Source organism: Pleurodeles waltl, chromosome 2_2 (assembly GCF_031143425.1).
Source record: "Pleurodeles waltl isolate 20211129_DDA chromosome 2_2, aPleWal1.hap1.20221129, whole genome shotgun sequence".
In the NCBI taxonomy this organism is placed as follows: domain Eukaryota; kingdom Metazoa; phylum Chordata; class Amphibia; order Caudata; family Salamandridae; genus Pleurodeles; species Pleurodeles waltl.
In genome coordinates, this window is record NC_090439.1 from 585,020,036 (window position 1) to 585,041,911 (window position 21,876).

A 21,876-nucleotide genomic window follows, 5' to 3' on the forward strand; every position below is an offset into this window, starting at 1 on the left:
TCCAACCCCAAACCAACAGATGGAATACATGTTTTACCCTCAACCAGTATGCAGACCCTGTTTTCTGCTCACCTCTACCCAGAAAAGAAACCATCATTAGAGAATTTATTCCTAGCCCAGGGACACAATTAAAGGAAACATTACTCCGGGTATTGGTTCAGCAACAACAGTAACAAGAGCAAAGTCTTCTTCTCGTGTTATAAGGTAACACCAAGTCAGACCTGCCTGGCAACATCTGTCCCCTCAAACACACACTCCTCCACCAAACCATTTTGGGACAGGGATTGCCAAAGCTTGAGAAAATAATAAATAGAGGTCTTCCCCAGACAGTGAAAACTAGGAATGCATTCGGGTATTGGGCCTGCAAACCAACATTATCCCAGGCAGTACCAGCCAAGCTAAAGTCCAGACTGTCTCCTTCTAAGAAACAACTCAACAATTCAATTCACACCAACACTTTTATCCACAATTACAGTTGGAACAGAAATACGTTTTTCATACTATTACAGTAGTGGATTATTGGGTTTCGGATAAGGTTGTCTACATAACGGCATCCAATGCAAGGCATACACAACACAAAAATACTGATTATTCTGGCAAAGCACACAAGAAACTGCATTGCTTTCAATGCTGCAAAAATAGACATGTTTATTACCCAGCTCGATGGTAATCATTAAATAGACTCGAAAGGAAAAAAGGCCTGAGCTAGCCGTACAAGGATTCAAACTTGGGCTCCTCATATTGTAAGGATAGCACTGGAGGGAAACTCAACCCATTACAACCCAATATAAATGTGAATATATTTATGTGCTATATTGGGGGCCTGCAGTGTGACAAAAAAGCAACCAGCATATAAACATGTTGTTCCTTCCTTAGTACATCATTATGTGTCACTCCTTCTACTAAGAAGTCTTGTGGGCACATACTACAGATAGGGCTAACCTCAGCTGTGAACTCACTCCTGATTTTGGGACAGTGATTTTGAAGGGCTGGCTGTTTGAAGTCACCAGTCTGCCTTTCACCGTGCAGGTGTGAACCTTGCATGCATTCTGAAATGGGAGCACAAATCCCCCTGCAGGCAGATGCTGTAACTGCACCTGGCTGCAGGGCGGTATCTGGGGGATGGTCCAAGGGACTGCTCTCAGGGGGCACCCTGACTAGGTGACCGCTATGTGGTGCAGTCAATATGCATCCTGACCGCTTCCTTGTTTGGTGCCCAATCCATAATACAGCACAGGATAAAGGCAAAGTCTTTCCTCATTTATATGGTGTCACCCCCCAGATGCAAACCAAGGAACATCTTTTTAAGATTGCGCCATTGAGGTTCAGGCACAATCTTTATTACAGAAAGGGGTAGGCAAGAGTCCACCACCCCTTCTGTAATGCCAGAGTGCCTTTGTGTGTGCAGGAAGCAGGTGCACACACCCGTTGTGCCTCTGTGACACATCTGATAATACGGCATCAAGATAATAAAGCATTTGAAACTCTGCAGGTGGGTGCAGTGAGTTACAACATCCATCAGCAAGGGGATGTCTGGATGCATTCTCCGTTCTAAAGCACAACTCTATCTGGTGCACTGTTAGTGTGCCTCCCGAAGGACTCTTTGCCTCTGCACCCACATCAGTAATATGGTGCAGGTACTGAGGCAATGAGTTTCCTTATTTGCATGAGATGCACCCCTACGCAAATTAAGGAACACCTCCTTGTGTCCGCGTCAACGTGAGCTGTATTACAGAAGCTGCCACGCATGCAATTGTGACTCCTTTCTGTAACACCAAAAGTGTTTAGTGGTTGTTAAAAACAGACACACATACCTCTTGCACTCTGGGGCACTTTTGAAAATTCGGCCTCAGATCTATTGCCCATTTCTTTGAATTTTTTACATGTCCACCCAAGCTATATGCCAGATTTAAATGGGATACAGCTTGGAATGATACAGAGAGGCATAGCTGGTCTTCCAGTTATGAATAGGGCGGCATGTCCGCGTGTGCTTCACAAGGTAATTGAAGACAACAAGTAAAGCGATAAGGTACATAATTCTGGAATGTTCATATCTTACAATGTTAGGAAGCTAAGGAGAAGCAAAACCCAGTGAGCATGTTTCCATAGTAAATGTAGCTGGTAAAGCAAATGGAAGTGAAATCTGTTTCCATGTGTTCAGCAGTGTCAGCAGTGTTGCTAAGATGCAGAATGCTCGTTGGTTCGCCATCTGGCTATCAGATCCAAGGGCAGAGGAGACTTTCATAGAGACACGTCTTTTAAGGATAATTGGATTTGGTGCACTCTATCAATAAATGGCAAAAGCCCTAAATGAGAAGAGTAAGGCAGTGGTTTAGGAGAAAACAATAAGTTCTAACAACATGAATATGAAGAATTCAAGACTGACGTAAGTACTTTCAAATAAGTATATACTGAATAGTCTATTAAAGGTCAGAGTATCATAAGTATGGTTCACTCATACAGAACAGCAGCCACTAGCCGAGATAGAACCGTTCCTTCTCTACTTCCGCCTCCACCATATATTTCAGAAGCTGTCCAGGAACGTTCAGGTTGCTGCAGAGAGAAGGAAATGATGCTCGCATGTGTGACCCAATAGCAGCTTGGCGCCTGGGCCTGTTCCACGCTGAGCTCCTGGGAGCTTACCTACTAACTTCTTGTTACACTCAATTCCTTGGATGGCTCTGACATAATCTCCGGATTGCTCAAGGCTACGCTGGAGGGTTGGCCGTCCAAGCTCTCCAAGGCCAGAATCCAACAGATGGTTGTGTAGTATCTGCTGGAGACTTGTCAGAAGAGTACCTGTGTTGAGACTGGCCAGAAACTCATCACCCTCCTTGGATCAGAAGACCTTTGCATCTGGTAGGAGACACATAGACAACACCTGATTTATCACAGATGACTGTAGACTAACCAGGATTGACCCAATCTATAATGTTAAAATACAGTTTCCTCTTCCTGCTTCTAAAGCTTCGGGTAAAATGTAGCTGTACCTGCCCCCTGAGCTCCATGTGAAAGCGGTGTCAGCCAGCATACTATCTTATGCAGGTAACTGTACTATCCCTAACTAGGTCTCCCTGAGGCTGGTCTAACTAAGCTTCAAAAGATCCGAAACACTGATGTCCTGATGTAGGTTAATCATTTTGTGTTTTCAGGAATGGCTTTCATTGCACTGCACATTGGGACCCTTATGTTCCAACTATCTACCTTGTTGTCAAAGACCAAAGGTAGCTTGATCTGACATAAGAGGAAGTTCACACACAACTTCTTGGGTTCTAATATATCTGCTTTCATTCTGTTCCGTTTTTAGTTACACTTTTAGCACCAAGAAGACTTTCGAGGTGATTGTAGAGCTCCATAAGAAACTAAATGAAATCAGTGCTAGTTACATAAAAAAAGAAGAAACTACGCATTCCGTAACGGTTGCAGGAATTTACTGCTTGTTTGTTTATAACATTGCACCATATATGGCGAGGGAACGTATTTTTGCTTTTCTGCCACTTTAATTTGTTCGATCTCTTTTGATAGTGTTTTCAGTTACCAATATGACAAATCTGTCTGTTCTGGAATATTTGAGACAAACAATGGTTTTACTGGAGTTAAAATGGAGTAAATTCATTTTCTGTCATGCTTGTTAATGTTATTTGGAATGGAACAAACAGGTTTTGCCCAAAACATAGCTGTTCGTAACTCACACAGTGTTGCACTGTCCAAAAAAAGATGAGATGCTCTTAAGTCTTTGAAACATTATGAAGAAGGCACTGTATTACCACAAACAAATCATGTTTATTTGAATTTATTAGATTTTTTTTTGTACTTATAGATGCTTATGAATTTGCGCCATAGTTTCTTTGCCTCTTTAATTACCTTCTTTGAGATAAGACTGTTAACCTGCTAACATGATATATGCTGATTCAAATGAATTAGTGTTTTATTACATTGCAGGATGCTACCATCTTGTTGCCCTGATGAAGACTCTGCCCTTAAATAAGTGATTGAGGGCTGAAACATCAACGCGATTAATCTATTGGCTGGACATTTATTTTACAATCGATGAACTGGAATGAACACTGTAGTCAGTGTTTCAAAATAAACAGAATATGCAGCCAACACTGTATTTGTTTTTCACTGTTCCGTTGTGTCCGTTTACCAAATTTCACTTATCACTAGCACTGCGCTATCACTTGGAACACCTATATGTTTTTCTAATGTTTATAAAAGAGAATAATAAGGAGGAAGCTTGTTCTAATTGAACCACCTTGCCGAAATTGATTTATTCTGGGGCTCAATGCATGGTCCGGCAAACCCCTCAGCTGTGATCTATTGGTTCATACAAATCTAAGGAAATAATTATATATTTGTATGGTAAAATTTATGCAGCCACATGTATCGATCCATTCAGAGGAAGGAGCTAGTTTACCACAGAATCTGTTCTGCGGTCATTTAGGTGCATTCTTATTAGATCTCCTTTAGCACAGTTGCCACCCACATTAATAGTAATGGGAACACCAATGGGTTCAGCATGAGAAGAAATTACCTGCAGGATCACTATGGCCTTGGACCAAACTACGCCAAGGAGAGGTAATGGCCAGGGGTGGCAATAAGTTTTGCTAAAATGCTGCTGTGCACTATGATACAAGTATCAACATACACCTGACTGAAGTGCAAACTTTGTTGATGTGTATTTGATCCAAATAACCTTTGTCCTTCAGCCATGTGTAATGCTCAAGGTACAATTTCTTCTTGGGAAAGGTCCATCATTTAGTATTACTAAGGCAGAAAATATCTTTCTGATTGGATACTTTTATCAATGGCTAAACTCTACCTACTTGAGAGCACAGAAGCCCCAAGTCTCAACCTATTAGTGGACACTCCTACACACACACAAATTCACAGACACACTGGAGATTGGACCAAGTCTCAGCCTAAAAAGGGTGAGAAGTTAAAAGACACAAAAGATCAATTGCATCAATGGTGTGGCCAGTCAGAGGATTGAACCTTTCAACAATCGTTAGGAATCAACCCAGTGTGCCGTCTATTGAAAAATCCTTGTTCACTCCATGTCCCGCTTAACTCAGAAACATTGTAAAGAATCATAGAATATTTTCCAGCTGAACACAATCAAAATCTGAAAGCCAAATAACCTAAAATACTTCCCTTGCTTTCCCACAACCCTCTGTCTCAACCTGGATAAAATCACCTCTTTCTACAATTAAATTAATGGTTCTGAATAATGTTAATATGCCACCAAAGAAGATTAAAGATTTCAACCCGCCTATAAGGCCTTGCCCTGCATGAAACATCAAGGGATTTTTCCATGCATTTGCTTCCAACATTACAGAACTCATTGTGTTTATTTTCAAAAGGAGAGACATTGCCCTTTGAATGGAGGCAATTATCAACCTGTACCCAAAGAAAACCCATGTTTGACATTGAGGCACCATGCAGGAGTCTCAAATCTCAGCCTCTAGTAAAATTCTAGAGAAGGAAATCACAAGACAACTATAGCATATGTAGAACAAAAAAACCTACTCAAAGGCCATGTTTCGGATTTCCAACCCACCACAACACATATTACAAATAAAGCTGAGAACATCTCTGAAGAGACTTCTTTCCTATCCTGGAAGGAGAACACAAAAAGGCTCCTGGACATTTTTTACAGACTACCACACAATGGAAGTTAATTTTTGGGTTTTGTATAGTGTGATTCTAGCCTGGTAGTTCAGTTCAGTTTAGTACAGTGGTTCCCAACCTTTTGACATCTGTGGACCCCCACTTTATCATTTTTGGAACCTGGTGACCCCTACTGAATCATAACTGGAATCCTGAGACCCCCTACTTAGTCATTACTGAAAGCTGGGGACCTAGACTTTTAATATTATTTAAATTTCTAAGCAGTCACGGACCCCCTGAGGAGGCTTTGTGGATCCCCAGGGGTCCCCATACCACAGGTTGGGAACCACTGGTTTCGTACATTTCAACGAGGATCAACAGGTTCCAAACTCACCAGCTTAGCTAGTAGACCATATCTCCTACAAGACACTTTGCTAAAACGATTGGGAGAGTAAATAAGAAACTACTGTGGTTTTACTAAAAACATTTCCTGGCAGTCCCAATTAACATCTGTCCACTGCGCCTGTTGATGCCTCCAGATGAAAAGTTCATGCAGCACCACCCCTGGATAAATAATTTCACACTCCCTAAAACATATTCAAAGGCTCCCGATGGCTAAAAAAAACTCAACAGTACCACTTCCAATTCCTGATGCTTTCAGGCAACACAAAAATCCATATCTGGTTTCAATTAGGGAGCTAGACCAGCACCACATACTGCCCATTCCAAATGTACTATTCGTTAAGGGAAGGATTTCTCTTCCCCACCCAGGATTCCAGTCAATGTCATCCACCGTACTCATAAGTGTTTTGATGCACCACCGAGGATATCTGCAGAATGTGGCATCCAGCTATACACTGAATATGAACCTCTACTTGACCAACATGCTGACCATCCACTAATAAACGTAGAACCTTCAAAGGAGCAGGTAGCGATCAGTAAAGGATCCAAGACTTGGGATTGACCTAAAAACATTATTCAAGGCAGGACAGGGCCTACTCTTCAGGAAACTCGAAAGTACTGAACTAATCAAAGAACTTTTCATCTGACAACTGTGATCTCTAGACACATTGAACATATAATTGGATCCGGATCTAACATCGCTATCTGGTAGGAGCCCACCTGCTTATAGACCACAGTGCATTCTTTACTTCATTGCTCACCTACTACTAATAAGCCCTTACTAGCCTCCCAATCATGCTCAAGGACACTAGAACAATCTTGATCCTTAATTCATGTGGAACATACAAGAGGATGCAATATATTTCACATGTATGTTTGTATGTGCGTCTACATGTATCATGCATAGCAAGGTACTCTGATGAGACTTCACTACAATATACTAAAGGTATAAGCAATCTCTATGGAAATAAATACATAAATAATTAAGAGTGATGAGCAGGAAGATTAACTGAACTGTATTCATCGAGGGAGGACAGAAAGGACCCAAAAGCTTCTGGAGTTTTTTCAAATCTTTTGCCTCTCTACTAGGCTGTCTTTGCCAATGGTCCTGTTAACATCAGCAGACATGCAACCTCTCCATACCATGGACCTAAATTAAACATGGGCCATTTGTATTGGATCAAAGTTCAAGATCTCAAAACAAAAGGCAGTTGGGAAAGCCCAGGGTTGGAACTATCAGCTGTAAGTACCTGACAGAATACTACAACATTAGTAAATTGTTAAAATTCCTATGTAGTAAAAAATAATTAATAAGAGTTACAAAAAAAGTAGGGGCATAAAAGAAGAAAAGAAAGTGAGCTACAAAAAGGTAGAATTTGCAAAACGTTAGGAAAAAAATGCATGGATTAGGCTTAAGGTGAGAGGTGAGGTTAGCGAGAAGTTTAGGATTAAGTACATTTTGTTAAGGGATGGGCTTAGAGTAGGGAACAGTATGTGGGATATGAGGTAAGCTCTACAAGTTTGGTGAAGGTAGAAGTTAGGGTTAGGATTGGAGTAATGGCTGGGACAGGGTAAGGTAATGTGGTTGGTTAAATTTAGGGTTTGAGCTGGGGTTACATTATGTTGCATCGTCGCCAATCCCAGCGTGTATGTTGCTTCGGTCTGGGGCTTGAAGAGGTGGGAGACCATAGCTGTCCCACTTCCCTCCCCACAGAGATGTGGGCTTCGGGGAGAAGCCTAAACAGAATAAAGATACCTCTGTTATTTCACTGTATGGAAATGACAAATTACAAATCTTTACCTCCATTTTAGTATGGGGGCAGAAAATGTTTCAGACTGCGTCGTGAAATTTGTGGCACAGGCCTTAGTGGTATCTATGGTTACGACTACATATGTTTATTCATGCCAGGCTGGGAGTCTCTATTTGCTACAAGCTGCCAGTTCACCAATATAAAGTTGTTTGCAAAGAGTGCTCCAGGCTTGCCAAGTTGGTGCTTCACCTGAGTGATTAACACACCTTACAGAAAGTCAATTGTAACTCTGCTTCTTTCGGTTGTAAACAAAATATTCACGAGGAGGTGAATAGATACCTTTGAGTTTCCTAAAAGATAATTATTTTAAAAAGGAAGTGTATTCCCCCTTTATAGGTAACCAACGCCCTGCTTGCAGATTGGAGAGGTTAACACTTGTGCAAGAAAAAATTCTTACAAGATGCCTCTGAGCAACTCTAAGGGCACAAAACACTGTGAAAATATGAAAACAAGAAAAATGAGAACTCCCTGTGGGTTCAAACTGCCTTTCGGTAGTCACCTTGAAATTTCACTGGAAAGGGGTGGTGATGTCAATGATCAAAGGGTCAGTAAAAATAGTGTGTTTTTATCTCCCGACATACCTTGGAGGAAAAGGCCACATCGGCCTGGTGGCACCTACTTCTGAGCCAAGTGACAGTCTGAGAGGGTTGTAAACCCCTGCAGACTCTGAAGGCCAATGCTCCTTACAAGGGCAACACTGTTATGTGAGAGGGCTGCTGAGAGTAGTAAACGCTACCTGCTTCTGCCTGCAACCCCTGTGGAGTGCTTTGCAGCCCCTGTGACAAAACCACCTGTTTACTGTTTTACAAGGTAATCCTTTGCTTCCCTGCTGCTAATGCAGTAAGGAGCTGGTTGTTCGTGACTGCTGTCAATTACGTTCACTACTGACATGCTGCTAGCTACCTGGAATTTGTAAAGTTTAGAAATAAGTATCTAATGCTCCACTAGCTGGGTTAAAGTTCATGTGATGTCATCAAGTTTAAAGGGATGTGTGTCACGTACGGAAAGCATGATTTTGGTGAAGTGATTCCAGAGAAGGGAGTGGGGATTTCTTGCAGGCTGTCACGTCCTTAGCTGCCAAGTGGTATCTTGCTGATTAAGGTAAACTCGTCCTGTCTTTTCAGCCAATAGCTCATGGAGTTACGTTTTTCCAACAACAACTTGGGCCTAAAAGTGCCCTACTCCAAAGCCGCGTTGGTTAAAAAAAAAATAGGTCTGTCCATAGATCCCCACATGACATAGCACGGTTTGGTAGGTATGCACAAAATCCCAGATCTCGCTGTCCCAGAGTAATTTCTGCTGCTTCCACACAGAGATAATAGCAAATAATGTCAGGGTCGAACTGGGATAGAAAATTAGTGTAGGTTAAAAGGTCAGCTGGGAGTTACATTGTCAAGCCTGACCTAAAAATCAATGTAGGCAAATGACTGGCCTCCTCCCAGCTGTGCTGCTTCAAGAGAAAAACAACATACATTATCTAGTTATCTAAGACACTTTAATAACATTCCAATGTCATGTATGTGTCTGAATGTTCAAGTTTGGGCAGATGGATAAATAAAAAAATGATCAAATCTGGCTTGAGGGAAAGCAGTATTTTTGTGGATACACACAACTTATGCCAAATCAAAACATGTACTCCTGACTCTAACCATGTGGGCGGAGCCAAAACCTCTCCCTACTGATGATCACATAATTGTCTGGCAACAGCTGCGTTGTCAAGCCAGACCATAAAAAACGCCCCACTAGACTGAAAACAAGCCCAAAAACAGTCGTTGATCTGTCCGACAAGCCCTTCAGCCACTCTCTGATTGCCCTCCCCGGATAATGGTCAAAAGGACAATCAGCACACAGGTCCACCAGTTTCACATATTCTGTCTGGATGGCACCCCTGCCTACCACACTCTAGACAGTGCAAGGGGTTCTCAAGCATATGTAGACTGAACACAATGCCACCGGTCACATAAGAGGAATGATGCCACTAGTGTTGCGGACACGGCAGTCAGACACTGCTCAGCAGCAGCATTGGTTTCCTGGGCTGCTTTCACGCTGGCCCAGGACTGGCTGGCCCAACACCGCAGTCTGTCCCATAGAACACAATGCCCACCCAGAGCCGACACTGTGAATGCTATACACCACCACGCAGTCTCCCACCGTCGCACAGAAGTCCCATCTGCAGCCAGCGCCCCCTCTCTTCAGCCCTTCACCCTGCCTCCAGCCCCCGCAGCCAGCGAACAGAGAGATGCGATGCCACGCAGGCCTGCTCGGAGCCCTGCAGACCGGGCAGCGGACTGCTCAGGGTGGCAGGACCGAAAATGGATCCCATCTAACTGATGGAAGCCGAGGCCCTGGGACTTCAGCGCCTCAGCAAGGCAGAGGAAATGTCACTGGTTTCAAAATGGAATAGGGTGCATGGACGGGACGGGCTGAGAACAAGAGCGCGAGGAGTGAAGAGAACTGAGATAGACGCGTGGTAAACATATGAGAGAACAAAGACAAGGCTTAGAGGGGCCTCGCAGGACTCCCCTCGGGGTTAACGATACCAGTGTGGCTGTGATGGCAGAAGCTTGGGACGGTGGAGTAAAGGGGCCCAGAACTGAGAGAAATGGGGCCCCACACCCAGCATTGTCAGACTCCGGGGAGTGGAGCGGGAGAGCTCTGGCCCCACCGCAGAGGGGCACAGGGCCCACAGGGGTAGATGGGCTGTGGTCCAGAGGCACATGGTTCGGTGGAGCAGAGGAGCTCTGGGTTTGGGGCACTTACCGTGGTCTTGACCGGCACGTAGAGCACATGCTTGCCGCCCGCCGCGGGCTCTCCGGGGCCCGCCAGCTGGAAGCCTTTAGACTTCACCCAGAACTTGAACTTGGCGTTGTCTGCGGAGCCAGAATCTGCGCCGCGCAGCAGCTGCGCGATGCGCTCGCACTTGCGCCGGGTCACGGTTTTGGTCTTGCCCGAGTCGCCGTAGGTTCGCAGGCACCAGTCCTGGAAGTGGCGCTGCATGTCCCACTCCGGGCCCTCCATGAGGCGGGCCAAGCGGCCCGGGGACCGATCCCAGAGATGAGGGCCGACTCGGCTGCTCATGGGCTGCAGCTGGCACGTCCCGTCGGCGGAGCTCAGACACTCGGCATCACTAGGCGACCATCCCTCCGTCAAGCGATGCGCAGGCAGGCCGGCCCGCTGCTCGAGCTGCCTCTGCCAGCAGGGTGTCTAAAGACAAGACAAAACAAACCGGTGAACTCAGCTTCTTCTTCAACTGGTGTTTAATCAATAAAAGATATTTTTTCAACTTGTCCCGTACTCTGATACATAACAGATATTGTCAACTAATGGATCTGTCTTCTGAAGAAAAATACATATTTTGTTTATTTGTACCCAGTTATTTCTGCCTGCTTCCCTTCCGTGTCTAGTTCTCGACGGCCTCGACTGGCCCAGGGCTTGAATTCCCTAATCTGCTTGTCCAGGCCCTCTGCTGGCCACGGGCATCTGGCCAAACAAGCCCCAGCGCACAGGATGCACAGAAGGGCACGCCGGGCTCTGCAGCTCCGGCTCAGTCTCCTGGAGCCGAGCCCTCCCTCCCTCTCACGCATTGTGCCTGCTCTAAACAATGCCCAGCAGCCTGCAGGGGCACACAACAAAAACTTCTCACCTGCGGCGCGCAGCGTCCTCCAGTCACCCTCATTTGGAACCCCGAATCTCATGCCATAGTACCCACGAATGGCCCCGTCCAGACATCAGCCCACCCCAAAGGATTTCATCGGAAATTTCGAAGAGGAACAGCCGCCAGTATAACTGTGACAGGCTGAGGGGTGCGTGCGTGACAAGCCAGGGACGGCTCATGCCTTTGTCAGCTGCGGCGCAGCCTTTAAACTTTCCTACACGACCCTCTTTTGTGTAGCCCGCACCAAATGAGCAATGTACTCTTCGGAGATAAATCACGGGACGGCAACCCCCTATTTCTTTCCGTTCAAACAGTATTTTTGATAAATAAAAAATCCACAGGGGATGACAGTCCTGACATGGGCCGGGCGCACGATGCCTTCTGTTCCAGAATATCTATGCCCTGCCATCCCTGGATTAAACAGGCTTCTTTGGCGTCAAACGCCCATTTCCAGATGCCTGCCCGGTGACCTTTTTAATCCTCAGCCCCCTCTCTCGCGCTGGTTCAGATTCAGCTCCCGCGTTAGAACCACTGCCCCCCCCTTTTTCTTTTTTTTCTTACCAGGCTCCGGTGGGCACCGGCACCTCTCCTCCGTGGAAAGTCCTAGCGAGAATTGTGCGAGTTCCTCTTTCCGCTTCCAGCAGCAGGCAGGAGACCGGCTGCTCCGCCGTCAGACGTGTGATCCCATCCGTACAAAGCGCCGGGCCCCCATTGTTTCCTCCCGAGGACCCTTATTATAGGCAGCGGAGGGGGCGGTGAACCTGTCCGGCTCAGCTGCGGATGCTCAATGGCCTCAGAAGCAGGTGCCCGGCTCCCCGGCCCGTTCAGCGCCGGCTCCCCTTCCTGCCACCCCCGGATGTGAAAAGGAGGAAGGGGGTGATTATCTCGCCCCCCTGCGCACAATATTCAGGCCGTCCCGGCACTTGCAAAATGGCTCGTGCCTCCTCCTCCTCCCGGGCTGCCAGCAGTGTCTGCTCAGTGGTACAGGGGGAGGTCTCGGCGGCTGGAGCCCGGGACTGACAGCGGCACGGGTACAGAGCGGGCTCTCTAGTTCGAACTGCTGTTGCCTCTCGGAAGCCTTTCCCCTGCTGCCATCTGCTGGCCGAAGCTCGGCCCGGCCGCCACACATTGGCAATTCATCACTTAATTGTCTTGTGCCAACAGAAGAGAGGCCCGGGACTGTATGTGAATATCAGCCAGCGAGGCGGCGTACATTACCAGACCCGTTACTGAGCAGAAAAAGGGCACTCTTTTCGGATGTCTGCAAAAAAAACTGTCCTCTTACACAGTAACAAAATACTGCTGTAATGTAGGCCTGCAAAGAACGCTAAGCAATACAGCGTTCTGAGGCACATTCCTCCTTTATACTGAAATTAAAAATGAGCACAATATGAGCAACAACAAACAACATAAGGTGTGGAGAAAAGAACGTGCCACCAAGATAAATTGTTTCCAACTCAATTTAATAAAGAACAGGGTTGATCATAAGGAAACAACGCCAACTTGACATCCGCCAGCAAACGCCCCGCAGCAACTGCCGCCCACAACATTCTCCTTGCCCAACCATTCCATCCCCACATTCTACTCCCATTGTAGCTATCCAACATTCCGATCACCACACATATCCCCCCCAAAAAAACCTCTAACACAAAATTACTAATGCGTCCATTACTTACCGGTAATGGCATTACTCCTAGTCCTACTCCCTTGCCTTCTTTTCCCAACCAATGAGGCTCCTTGCCTCACCTAGACCCCTCCCATCCCTTTTAAAAAGTCCCCCCCCCCCACCCACAACACCTAACGCACAAAAACAAGCCCAAAACAGCAACTCAGGCGTCCCGTATCAGGAGGGCGGGAGGGAACGGAAAGGAAGGCGAGGGAGTAGAACTAGGAGTAATGCCGTTACCGGTAAGTAATGGACGCATTACCTCCCGTCCCTCCCTTGCCTTCCTTTCTTAGCCAATGAGATGTAACAAGAGAAACACAGGAGATGGACACTGAGTTGCAACAAATTTAATCACAAACATCAGGACACCAGAAAAGAACCCCCCTATTGCATCATAGAGGACAACACACGGTGACCCACTACTGACTCCAAACACCCCAAGTCCACAAGTCTGTAATGACGAACAAAAATGGAAGGAGAGGCCCAAGTAGCCGCCCTGCAAATTTCCACCACAGAAGCGCCCTGTAACTCAGCCACCGTAGCAGCCATACCCCGGGTAGAACGTCCCTGGAGGAGGCACAACCCATTTCAAAGAATAAGCCAGCAAAACCATAGAGCGGACCCAACGACTCAAAGAAGCAGTGGACAGTTTCTCCCCCTTCCGAGCCGGACCAAAGTTTACAAACAACGAATCCCCTTTTCGGAAAGGAGCAACCACCCTCATGTATTCCAACAGTGCCCTACACAGATCCAAAAAATGCAACCGAACCTCCTCAGCCGAGGAAGGGTCGGGACAAAAAGCAGGCAGAATAACCTCATGCGGAGCACGGAAACTGGAATTCACCTTGGGAACAAAAGAGGGAACAGGCCCAAGAACAACCCGATCCAGAAAAATCTTACAAAGAGGAAAAGTGCAGGCCAAAGCGCCCAACTTCCCCAAACGCCAGGCCGAAGTGATGGCCACCAGAAAAAAGGTTTTCAACATCAGGTGATGCAAATCACAGGACTCCAAATGCTCAAAAGGAGGACCAGCCAAGACCTCCAACACCAACCAAATATCCTAGGCAGGAAAGGAACACACCGGATGAGGAAACAAGTTAAGCAGGCCTTGAAAAATTCTAGGCATCAAATGACCCTCATCAGAAAGATTATGCCACAGACCCCGAAAAGCCTGAATAGCTGCCCACTGCACCCGCAGAGAAGCCATAGACAAACCCAACTGAGCCCCATCTTGCAAAAACTGCATCACCTCAAACAGAGAAGCTCCCATAGGATCCACCAGGTGATGCAAACACTAGGCAGAAAACACTTTCTACTGATGTTCATAGGATAGTAACGTGGAACAACGCCGGGAAGCCAGCAAAGTCAAAGGGACCGGAACCCCCACCCGTCAACCCCCGCCGTTCAACCTTGCCCTCAGTAGACGCACCCTCACCAGAAAAGCCCAGAGCAACTGGAAGGGTGGGAATGCATACAGAATACCACGAGGCCAAGGACGTGACATCTAGGGGGTCATTCTGACCCTGGCGGCCGGTGGCCGCCAGGGCCACCGACCACGGGAGCACCGCCAACAGGCTGGCGGTGCTCCCACGAGCATTCTGACCGCGGCGGTTCAGCCGCGGTCAGAAGCGGCAAGTCGGCGGGCTCCCGCCGACTTACCGCTGCTCGGGGGAATCCTTCATGGCGGCGGAGCGCGCTCCGCCGCCATGAGGATTCTGACAGCCCCTACCGCCATCCTGTTCATGGCGGGAAACCCGCCATGAACAGGATGGCGGTAGGGGGTGCCGCGGGGCCCCTGGTGGCCCCTGCCGTGCCCATGCCCATGGCATGGGCACGGCAGGGGCCCCCGTAAGAGGGCCCCGCAAAGTATTTCAGTGTCTGCCTTGCAGACACTGAAATACGCGACGGGTGCAACTGCACCCGTCGCACCCCTGCAACTACGCCGGCTCAATTCTGAGCCGGCGTCCTCGTTGCAGGGGCATTTCCTCTGGGCCGGCGGGCGCTCTTTTGGAGAGCGCCCGCCGGCCCAGAGGAAATGTCTGAATGGCCGCCGCGGTCTTTTGACCGCAGTGCGGTCATTTGGCGGCGGTACTATGGCGGACGGCCTCCGCCGTCCGCCATAGTCAGAATCACCCCCCTAGTCCACTGCCCAAGCCTAAGGGCAACGAAACTGGGAGCAAAAGCGCCTCACCTTCACATTTTCTGGGGCAGCAAATAAATCCATCACTGGAAGACCCCACATGCAAAACAGACAATGGAACAAAGGTAATTGGAGAGATAAAATTTGGGAGGAGGGAATGACCTGGCTCAACTGATCCGCTCGAACATTGACCACCCCCTGAATGTATGTGGCCCGAAGAGACTGAACCAACTCCTGAACCCAAACAAAAATGTCCCTCGCAATCCGAAACAGAGACCGAGACCTGGTCCCACCCTGCCTGTTCACATAAGACTTGGCGACCAAGTTGTCCGTCCGGAGAAGAACATCCCTGCCCCTCAGGGGCAGCTGAAAATGCACCAGAGCCAGAAGAACCGCCTTCAACTCCTGCCAATTCGAGGATCGGACCGACTCCTGTAGAGACCAAAACCCCTGGACCTGCTCAGACCACAGCCAAGCGCCCCATACGGAGAGACTGGCATTGGTCGTCACTACAACAGGTCCCGAAGGAGCCAAAGGCACCCCTAACCGAAGATGAGCTGGCACCAGCCACCAACCCAACTCCCTGCGAATGAATCCTGACACAGGAATCCTTGCCAGAAGAGAGCCCGGAGCCGGAGACCAACGGGAGAGAAACCAGTTCATCAGGCAAAGAAGATAAAACGTGCCCAAGGCACTAGAAAAATTACAGACGCCAAATGACCCTGCAGACTCAACCCCTGAAGGCACCTGGGAGCTCTCTGCGACAAGACCGTCAACACCTCTGACTGGAGGCTCAACAGCCACTTCTCTGACCCCATCACCAATCCCCGTAGAGTCAGAAAGCGTGCCCAGATGAAAACCAGATCCTGGGAAGGAACCAAATCTGACTTCCCCCAGTTGACTAAAAACCTGTGACTTTGCAGGACCAACCAAACCCTTGCCACATGAATCTCCAACAGAACCCTGCTGGGAGCCTGAATCAGAATATCGTCCAAATATGGATGGACAAACACCCCCTCGGAATGGAGAAGAGCCACCAGAGGAGCCAGCACCTTGGTGAAAATCCTGGGAGAGGATTTGAGGCCAAATGGAAGAACACAGAATTGAAAATGGTCCCGGCCTACTGCAAAGCGGAGGAACCTCTGAGAGGACAGAGCGACTGGAACATGCAGGTAAGCATCCTGCAGATCCAGAGACCCCAGGAAATCCCCTGGACTGATCAGTGGAAAAATTGACTGGCCAGCATTCAGAAATGCACAGTCTTGATCCAGGTATTCACCTATTTGAGATTTAGTACAGGACGAAAATCCCCCCAACACCTTTGGGACCAGGAACAAGATGGAATAAGCACCCGGTACTATTCTCCCTCAGGAACCCGGGATAAGTCCCGGACCCCATCCAGCATTGCCACTCTCTTGGCACTGTCCGCAGGCAGGGGCGTTGGACGAACCCCCGTGTCTGGAGGAACCTGGTCAAAGTCTATGGCATAGCCATTTTCCACAATGTCCAGCACCCAGCGATCAGCAACATCCCCCCGCCAAACGCGAAGAAAGTGCCCCAGTCGACCCCCAACCGGCCAACTTCCAGTCCCACAGTGATTGTCAGGAACCCTTCTTGAGGCCACCCCGAACAGAAGGACCATATTTCTTAGGAGAAAAACGGGGCTGAAAACGAAGTTTCCTGGAAGAAAAGGACTTGGAATCAAATATAGGAGAAGAGCGAGAATGCTTCTGCTAACCTTTGCCAGACGAGGAACCACCTTTGTAAGGTAAGGCATGCTTCCTTTCCTTGAAAGCTTTGGAAATCATGGAAGGCAATTGATCCCCAAACAAAGTGTGACTTTCAAAAGGAAGCCGCAGGAGAGTAAACCTTCTGGATCCGCTTTCCACATCCGCATTCAGAGAGACCTACGAGCCCTAATCAATGCTCAGAAGCCAGAGCCGAAGTGTGGACCACATCAGAAGATATGTCAGCCAGCAACCTGGCCTGTTGCTCCATCACTGCCAGCAGCTCCAAACATTCAGAGCCCTTCTGCACAGCAACAGCAAGTTTGTCAAAGTCCTGCAACAAAGACAGGACAGAATACACAGAGAAAATACTAGCCCTGAGGGCCAAATTCTCTGCCGCAAAGGCCCTCTTCAGACCCAAATCCACCTTCCTGTCAGTGGCATCAGCAGGAACACAGTCCTCCGGATTGACTGCAGTCTTGCCAATCAAAGTAGCCAAAATGGAATCCAGCTTAACAGAAGGAGGCAACACCTCTTCCCCCTCCAGCAAGTACAACTTCTTCAGGAAACGAGGAACTTGAGACTTGTCCACATCCTTCTACTCACAGAAAACCAAATTCTTAACTGGGCCCTGGAAAGGCATGGCAAACTGAGAAGGTGTAACATACTGCGGAAAAAGTGGGAATCAGCCCCAGAAGGCTGAAAAACAGGAAATCCCAAATTGTCCTGAACATGTGCCAGAACATCCCACATCTCCTCCCTGGAGACATACTTCCCACCAGAAGATTTAGAAGGAGCGTCATCATCCGAGGAAGAGGACCCCTCTGCCGCCCGAGGGACTGGAGGCAGAAGAAGGTCCAGGACAGGGTACCCCAGCCTGAAGGGCCTTAGACACAGCCACCTTAATCATGTCCTGAACCTCCTCCCTGGACATGAGCAGGAACCCCCAGCGTAACCTGGCATCCACCATGCGCCTGAATGGGAACCGCAACATCCTCCCCCACAGAAGAATAAGGCACAAGCTGGCGCCGTTTGTAATGGCCCTGCATTGACATGCTTCAAGAAAAAATGCACACCACAGAAGCCCCAACAGCAGCCAACTAAAATAGGGGAGAAACCCCCTCTCCCCTTTTACAAGCAGCAAATGAAAAGGTCGCACCAATTACACAAAAATAAGAGAAAAAAAACGCAGGTAGAATCGCCTGCCATACTGTAGCTGCAGGAAGATGACACAACAATCAGCCCAGCAAACGCGAGGCGAAGACCCAGAAGTGCAGCCCCAGCCACCAGAGAGCCGGCGGACTCCGTCAGCTGACCTGGAAGCATTTCCCAAGTCAGCTCAGCTGACCTCCAGGAAGACACCATTGCCGGGAACCCACCGCAAGGAGCACCGCACCCGCCAAGAGTCAACATGAAGCTCCCCCAAGCCCTGCCGTGGAGGAGAAAGAGAAGGTAAGTCTAGCGGGCTAGCCTAAAAAGAACACAAGGTGTTGGAGGTGGAGGGGACTTTTTAAAGGGGAAGGGAGGAGTCTAGGGGAGGCAAGGAGCCTCATTGGTTGGGAAAGGAAGGCGAGGGAGGGACAGGAGGTAATGTTACCTAAAATAGCGATACACCAATTTGCACTTTGCAGGAGCTACATTTCTTCATCCAACCAGATCAATAATATTCACATTACATTACTATTGCTCAGTGCCCCATGACAAATTCTTGGAGATGCCCAAAAAATCTCTTTTCCCTTTCGTCAAAGAGGTATACCTTTGGTGGTCGAAACACTTGTTTGCATTATGACCAGAGTCAGCACATATATCAAAATGAATATCAGGACCCACAACTAGTTGCAACTCAGAATCACTTCCGCAAATACCCCTCAATTTCATCATCATTTTCATGCATGTTGACTCCTTCCCACAGACTCACATGCTGCAGATTACGTATCTTACCACCCTCAAGACTTGACAGTTCCATCCAATACCGTTACTATTTTAACAGGACTTGACCAACAGGCTGCCCCTTTTTCTATGAACCCAGGGTTCCTCACACGTACATACTGCACTGCAACGAGTTTAGACATGCTTCTCCTTCCGTTGACTCTACTCAGCACATGACCTTGGTGTTTTAGCACACGTTCCCTAATTAGATCATCAATGTTGGTCAACCCCTGCTTCTTTTTTTATTCTTTAACCACCATGGAACTGACTTGGAAGACGGTTTCCTTCCCCTTAATAATGCAAATGGGGTTTTCCCTGTCACCGAATGTAGTGTAATTCTATAAGATTGCAACACACTCTGAAGAGCCTTCTTCCGTGACAGGTTAGATTTAAGAGCCAACTGTATAGCTTTCTTCACTACCCTATTGAAACTTTCGACTTGACCATTTCCCTCTGGATGATATAATGACACCTTTAGATGATTTACACAATCATTTTTAAAAACAATTTCATTTTACTAGATGTGAGCTGCACACCATTATCCATTACTAGAGTCTCAGGAATCCCTTCCCTGGAAAACACATCCTCTAAAAAGTCGATGACTACATCTGTGGTCACATTGCCAACCATACGAACTTCTGGCCACTTAGAATAATAATCAATAAGGACAATGGCATGGGATGGTAATGGCAAGATGGCGAAAGGCCCCATAAAATCAATCACTACCTTCCGCCAAGGTCCTTCAGGGAATTCGACCATCTGCAGAGGTACTACCATTGACTTGACAGACTTGTCACTTGCATTGCATTCCCTCACATAACTGTCCACCATACTATCCACCCCTGGCCACCAAAAGCTTTCCTTAATTTTCCTTCTGGTACTTGCTATACCACCAAGCCCTTTGTATCCTAACTTGACAATAAATTCACATATGACATAAGGAGGTACTATTTTATCGCCCCTTAACACAATGTTATTGCATATGGATAACTCATCCTTGAAATGTACTACATTCTCCTTGAAGCTGCCGCTCAGATGGCCACTCCTTCATAAGAATTTCCTTTACCTTTGCTAAGATTCCATCTTTTTGCATTTCCTTGATCCACTTATCCTCAGAAAACTCTAATTCCATCCCATGATCTTCAATAAATACCACATCGTCATACGTAAATGCCACATCACACTCATCATCATCCACTTCCTCACAATTCTCATACGTCAAAGGCAACCGTAATAATCCATCCACCACCCGATTATCTTTCCCTGGCAAGTGCATGATCTCATAACGGTACATTTGCAGTTTTGAGGCGAGTCTCGCTAACTTGGGGGCTAATATTTCTCTCACCTCCAGGACTCAAGATATTTACCAAAGGTTTGTGGTCTGTACATATCTTACATTTCTGACCCCACACATACATCCTAAAAAGTTGCACAGCCCAAGTTGCAGCTAGTAATTCCCTTTTAAAAACAGAGTACTTCCTCGCTGCTTGTGTTAGAGTACGGGATGCATATGCGACCACCCACTCATTTCCATTACTTTTTTGGGATAAGACAGCACCAATGCCTCACCCACTAGCATCCACAGAAATGATACAATTTGCATCTTCATCAAATGATGTTGGGTATGCTGCATTTACAATTTCTCTTTAAGTGCTGCAAATTCTTACGTATGTCTCTATCCCCAGCAAAACGTTGTATTTTTCCTTAATAGTACTCTAAGATTCTCCACTTTGGTGCATAATTTTCTACAAAACATGCGTAAAATTCTGTCAACCCTAAAAAGGATACCAACTGTCGAGTTCTGGAGTATTGCAAAAGGCTTTCACATAGCTAATTGTCGGACCCATCCTGTGAAATTACGTGACCCAAATGTTCCACATGTTGTTTCCCACATTTACATTTTTGTTCTTTCACAGTTAATCCATTGTCCATAAGTGCTTGTAGAACTTCCCTCAATATGCAATTGTGTTCCTTTTTATCCTTCCCCAGTATCAATATGTCATCCTGAAAAACTTTTGCACCAGTTATTTTTGATAATACTCTAGATAATTCCCTTTGGAACACAGCAGATGCACTGGCTAAACCAAACGGCATACTTTTGTACTGGAACAAACCTCCAGGTGTTATGAAGGCTGTGCAGTGCTTGGAGGTCGGATTCCGCAGAATTTGATGATAAGCGTTAGCTAAATCAATTGTCGAGAAAATGTTAGCAATGGATGACATTAATTCTTGCAAATTTGGTAACTGGAAGGCATCCACCCAAATAGCATAGTTTAAAGAACGTAAGTCCATACAAAATGTTAGATCACCATTGGATTTCAAGGAAATTGCAATTGGAGATACCCAATCAGAACTTTCAATTGGTTCTATAATGTCCCTTTCACATAAATCACGCACATTTCTTTTAGTTTCCCTCTTTAATTCAACTGAACATTTCTTAACTTTTGCCTCTCAGGTTTAGCATTCCCTTTTAAGATTATGGGCCTGATTACAACTTTGGAGGAGGTGTTAATCCGTCCCAAAAGTGACGGTTAAGTGACGGATATACCACCAGCCGTATTACGAGTCCATTATATCCTATGGAACTCGTAATACGGCTGGTGGTATATCCGTCACATTTGGGACGGATTAACACCTCCTCCAAAGTTGTAATCAGGCCCTATATTGTGTTTACAATTTTGCAAGGTTCCTAACTCTTTGCTAAAAACATTAGGAAATTCCTCCCTTAAGACAGAATATGTATCATTTGTACTTTTAATATTACCCTCACCCACTGCATACACGGGTGGGTCAACTTTAGGGTCAACTCTCACTCCAAGTTCAGTCATGTGTGGCCATCTTAAAATCATAGCTCCTTTCTGCTGTAAGCACATTTCCTAAAAATATTTTTCCAGCAAATCCAATTTCAGCTTGCACAGACCCTACAATAGAAATGT

The 21,876-nt window shown here is 46.9% G+C and overlaps 1 protein-coding gene across 4 annotated transcripts in view; it reads right to left on the reverse strand.

The window, feature by feature from the left end:
• NOL4 (nucleolar protein 4) overlaps positions 1-12,694 on the reverse strand; it is a 633,075-nt gene extending 620,381 nt beyond the window's left edge. For 2 of the 4 annotated variants that reach the window (XM_069220102.1, XM_069220099.1), the window contains exons 1-2: positions 11,193-11,377; positions 10,584-11,027 (exon numbers count right to left, since the gene is read on the reverse strand). In XM_069220102.1, the coding sequence (XP_069076203.1) occupies positions 10,584-10,901 (318 nt within the window). In that variant the 5' untranslated portion in view covers positions 10,902-11,027; positions 11,193-11,377. Of the gene's footprint in view, positions 1-10,583; positions 11,028-11,192; positions 11,378-12,039 lie in introns of those variants that run through there. The other 2 variants (XM_069220100.1, XM_069220098.1) reach the window with 2 other exon arrangements.
• Between the last annotated feature and the right edge of the window lie 9,182 nt (positions 12,695-21,876).